A 5,448-nucleotide genomic window follows, 5' to 3' on the forward strand; every position below is an offset into this window, starting at 1 on the left:
CCATTTTGGGTCTTTTGGAGACCTATGTTCAGAAAAAAAAGGGTTTAATGTATTTTTAACCGGATAAAATTTTAAAACCTAGGCTACATTCCAAGTTTGCCTAGAAGAAAATCGGTAAAACTTACAAGTTTTAGTGTAAATACCAATAATTTTTCAAATTGCAACGTAAAAACCAAAAAATAGTATAAGTAGATGAAGCATTTCACATCGTAGAATTGACTCTCTTTTTCTTGAAACAACATGTAACTTTTGGTTGGTTGCTAAGTTATTGGGGAAACTCTCTCTCTCTCTCTCTCTCTCTCTCTCTCTCTCTCTCTCTCTCTCTCTCTCTCTTGTTGGTGCCCCATGTGAGGATGCTTGCCTTGAAAAAACCTAGAAACATTTTGCAAGTTTTAGTAATAAATTCTTAAATTTTGGCCTAAAAACCAGAACAGTTCTAATTATGCCCTTCTTTACTTTGAGTACAATTTTTTTTGGGCAGGCCTAGTAAATTAGTTCGATTAGGAAAAATGTTTTTTGCAACCCTTGTTTGAGATCTCACGTGTTTCATGCTTATGTGGTCCCATGTGAGGCATAGGTGGAGCCAACCTGACTCCGAGACCACCTGACTTGCCTCTTTGGGCAAAGTTGTAGCATGCAGAGTGCACATTTTTTGGGTTAGTAGAATAGTGATGCATGTAAGTGCCTAGCACAAGGTTTTTGCTCAGCATTGCCCAATGTGTGAAATCATAGAGATCAGCTTAGCATGTGCCATTCTCAAGTCTTCTTCTCAATTTTGTTTGTATGGTTCGTGGTCCATGTTCATATGGGCACAATGTTCCTTGATGTGATGGCCCTGTGGTGTCAGCAATACATATACATGGTTATGGGTTGGGATTCCTTGTAGATAGCCTTGCAAACTGGAATTGTCAATTGTGTTCTCTACTCATGGAAATTTCTTGGCATGATGCTTATGTGATAATGGTGGTTTTAATCTCTATAAAAATAGAGTCACCCTTTAATTTTGAGTGCTTCATGTGGATTTGTGTAGAAAGAAAGGGTTTCTTTATGGCATTCAAAAGGAAAATTAGAGTCACTCTTCAAATCACCTAAGAGAAAAAATAGAGTCACCTTTCATTGAACAGTGTTGATGCTTCGAGACCTCATCTCTCTCTCTCTCTCTCTCTCTCTCTCTCTCTCTCTCTCTCTCTCATGCATGTTAGTGTCGCACATGAGGATGTTATAGATTTTCAACAAGTGCATCCATCCTCTCTTTGCAAAGCATTCCTCGGGGTGGGGAGAGTAATCTTGGATGTACTAAGCATCCAACTTTTCTACATCCGTCATCCTCTTCCATTTTGGGGCTATTCAAAATCAATGTTTGCAAAAAAAAAAAGATTTATTGTGGTTTTATCCGGCTGAAATTTAAAATCCTAGATAGATTTCGAGCTTACCTTGAAGAAAACTAGCAAAATTCCCATCAATTCTTCAATTTTTGACCTAAAAAGTGAAAGTTTTTATTGTGTCCCTTCTTTATTTTAAAATTATTTCGATCGAAAAATAAGATTTGGTGCCCACTTTGAGACCTCTCCATCTCTCTCTCTCTCTCTCTCTCTCTCTCTCTCTCACACACACACACACACACACCCACCCACACACACATACACACGCGCGCGCCCTTTCATTTTGAAAGTCTTCGAGATCGGTGTTCGATAAAAATTGAGGTTTGTGCATTTTTGGCTAAAATTGCAAAATCCTAGCTACATTCCAAGTTTGTCTTTGCCTTGAGGCAAACTTGTAAAATTTTGCTGGTGTACATACGAACAATTCCCTAAATTTTAAAACTTTTATGGCCATTGGCCTTCGGAAAGCAAAGTTGAGCCACCCTTCAATTGACTTTCAAAAGGTAAAGTATGCCTTCAAAACAAAAATTAGAGTCAACTCACTTTTTGGCCTGCTAAAAGCCCTAGTGTCCATATGGGTAAAGGTAGTATTTGTTTGCTTTACATGTGTCCCTTTAAAAATTGAATAGAAAGAAATCATTTCCTTTCAAATGCTATTTCCCAAAGCTGCTTTAATTTTGTTTTAGCATGCTCTAAAAGACTTCAAAGAACAAAGGATTAAAGAATAGGAGTTTGATCCATAGTCTTTTTTGGAACAAAGGATTAAAAAGTATTCATAGAAGTTTGATCCAAATAGGCTGTGCCAATTTTGTTTGAGCTGTTGTATTAAGAGGAATCTAGGGAGATGCTTAGTTGTTTTTGAGGACAAAAAAGCGGACAATAGCACATGGAGGGGAGAGGGAAAGGTGGAGAAAGAGTGTGTCATTCCAAGGGAGAGACAGAGGGAGAGATATTTTCTTTCTTGTGTTGTTCCACTGGTGTAGTGAGAGGAGATTGCCCGCGATGGGAGCAAGAGAATGTGTGTGTTGCTCAGTAATGAAGCATGGGAACAAAACCGCGGAGTGATAACGCACACGATTTGTGGAGGTATTTTGGAGCCAGTTCCTTGCGTGATGGTCTGTACCAAGAAATGCAGCTGATGCATCTCTGTGACGAGAGTGGACATGCCACGCAAGGAAACAGGGAGCCATGCTATTGCACGCACAAGGTGGAGATGCTGCAAGGGTCAATGCTTGGAAAGGGAGGAGGCAAGGGCATGTCAGGAGATTCTCGCTAAGAGGGAGATGGCAGTCACCCATCAAGAGAGACAGCACGACATGGAACTAGCTCAAAAGCAGCAAGGGGTGTTACAAACGACTTACTGCAGGTCATGGTGATAAGGATAGGAGCGGAGTGGTAGAGGATCCGTGTGTAGCCAGTGCATTGGGACGAATTGGGGCACGGAAATAGATGGCATATGTGAGGACATTTCGGGACAGAGAGCGACGGGTGTGTCAATGGTGATGTTGTTTCCCCTTGTCGTAAGTTTTAAGGTTTGAACATCACAATTGAGTGATCACAAGTGAGTTTTACGGTAGATATGATTGCATCACGAGGCTGGAATAGCAGAACCGTTAGCGACAAGGGGAAGGGAGGGGGGGATATGAAGAGCTTCCAATGAAAGAAAATATAGTTGTCGAAGATGTGGACAAGGATGGGGCAAGGAGGGAGGCGGAGCTTGGGCTTGAAGAAGGATGGGAAAAGCCAAAGGAGGAACATAGTGCGGACATGCAGGGGACGGAGCTACTGGGTTGGTTGACGTGGACTTAATACCTTGTGGGGTTTGGGAGAGGGCAGAAGGAGGATATTCCATGTAAATTAATGAATTGAGAAAGAATAGACCGAGTAGGCCTTGTTTGATCCATAATGTGAAGTATTGATTCAATATATATATATATATATATATATATACATATACATATATATATATATATATATATTCACTTGTAAGAGGTACTTTTATTTAAAGACTTCACAAAGATTCATTTTATTAAATTATTAAATTGATTTATTATTCTCTAACTTATTAAATCTATTTTTTTAAATGAAAGAATTAATGTATTCTTTTGTTTTATTTTTTAATGTGTTTTATTGTTTTTCTTTTATTTTATTTTCAAATAATAATGTGTAATGTGCACCTTTCACCGTATTATTTAAGTGGAGCCTTTTCTAATATATAAACCATTCGAGGTTATAGTTGGGTTCACGAGAGTCGATGAAAGACATTAAAAAAGGAATGTACCTTCACCGTGGAGGTTGTTCATTGACACAAAAGAAAATTACATTTCTCTAGACCCCCAAAATATTCAGCAAGCCTCCCCCCCGAAAGAGAAGTTCTACTATCCACTTTTCAGCACAAAACAAAGATCGGTGTGATTGGATTGAATCCAACAATTACATACTCAACAACTCGACCACTACACTACAGCTCATTGGACATCAAAGTCATACATAATAAATTGTATAGAGCTACCTCCGTCCCTTGTGAAAGAAGAGAGGTGGAAGAAAGATTACGAGGTTTTTGCTGCTGAGTCTTCTGAATCTAGCTTGTGTATGCATAATGTATGTATAATGAATAATACATTGCATTTTTTATTTTTTATTTTTTTCTTCATTTTATTTTGTTTTCAAATGATAATGTGCAATGTGCATCTTTCACCTTATTATTTAAGTGGGGCCTTTTCTAATATGTAAACCATTTGTGATTATATATGTACAGTGGATAATGTAATTTTATATTAAAACACAATAAAAATTTCATGTGATTGTCGGCACTTATTTAAACTTACTTTCCATAAATCTCATTTCCCCCTTAAGTTAGCAGGCCTTTGTTCCTCTTTACCTTGTTTAAAAACTTGTCAGGTCGGAAGTTGAAAAGATTCACAAGTTCCAAGCTTCACACATTTTGTAAAGTTTTCTTTGAAATGAACCAATGATCAGTGACATGTAGGGGCTCTCTCCATCCTTAAAAATTTTAAACCCCATTATATACACTAGCTCGTGAGACCCACCTTCAGTGGATATAGCTCGCTCTTACCAACAATATATGTGTATGTGTATGTGTGTGTGTGTGTGTGTAAATGTGTGTGTGTGTGTGTGTGTGTGTCTTTATTGATCTCTCCATGCCACACATGGTATCTAAATATGAAAAAACTTTCTTCTAAAAACATGTGTAAGTGATATTGTATTCATAAGGCTTGGACCTATCCTTCACGTGGAGGGAAAAACGGTGGACAATATGTTGTGGTGGCCCGGTTCGACCGGGTGGTTTGCAAATGTGGTAGGTTAGCTTGCCATGGTGCAACATTGGATAGATCTGTTGGCATCTTGGGATGCTCATATGCAGGCCCCGATGTCTTGCATGACATACTGCACAGGGGTTTGGCTCCCCTTGAAAAACAGCAAGTAAATCGAGGAATAGCTAGAAGGCCTCGAGGAGAGCATTGCCATTGATAGCATCAAAGAGTTGAGAGTTACGTAGATCCACACACACAGAGAGAGAGAGAGAGAGAGAGAGAGAGAGAGAGAGAGGGAGAGTATAGCATTCTGAAAATACTGCAATCACAAACCACAAACTTAAAATCCCAGCACAAAACAAATTACGATGCACTATTCATGTTAGTAAGCCAAAGGCAGGTAGGGATTTTTGGTGGGGGGGAGAGATTAGAGAGAGAGACATGGCCTCATATAGTCTCTGCTAGTGGAGTCTTGCTGCTCTCTACCATCATCCTAAGTCCTTGCATGCGAGAGGTGGTTTGGTACAAATTGTGGTAAACTACCCAAGCCGCTGTCTCAGGTGCTCTCAGCTGCTCTATACTCACACGTCAGAATTGTCTCACAAATCCCACAACTCCTATGTTGTCGTCCTAACTCCTCCCCTCATGGAAGAGGTGGTCTCGTGCGAGCTATGGTAACCTACCCAAGCCACCGTCTTTGGTGCTCTCAGTCCTTCTATACTTGGAGGCCGGAACTGTACACGCATCGGCAAGGCACCGTGAATAGGGCAAATGATCTATGATGTTAGCGC

The 5,448-nt window shown here is 39.7% G+C and overlaps 1 protein-coding gene across 1 annotated transcript in view; it reads left to right on the forward strand.

The window, feature by feature from the left end:
* The first annotated feature begins 3,038 nt into the window (after positions 1 to 3,038).
* The window catches only part of LOC147461794 (uncharacterized), an 18,102-nt gene continuing 15,692 nt past the window's right edge, over positions 3,039 to 5,448 (forward strand). The window contains exons 1-2 of the mRNA XM_086506374.1: positions 3,039 to 3,171; positions 4,768 to 4,826. Of these exons, the coding sequence (XP_086362500.1) occupies positions 3,039 to 3,171; positions 4,768 to 4,826 (192 nt within the window). The remainder of the gene's footprint in view (positions 3,172 to 4,767; positions 4,827 to 5,448) is intronic.

The sequence above is a fragment of the Adiantum capillus-veneris genome, chromosome 3 (genome assembly GCF_014529385.1).
Source record: "Adiantum capillus-veneris isolate H3 chromosome 3, ASM1452938v2, whole genome shotgun sequence".
In the NCBI taxonomy this organism is placed as follows: domain Eukaryota; kingdom Viridiplantae; phylum Streptophyta; class Polypodiopsida; order Polypodiales; family Pteridaceae; genus Adiantum; species Adiantum capillus-veneris.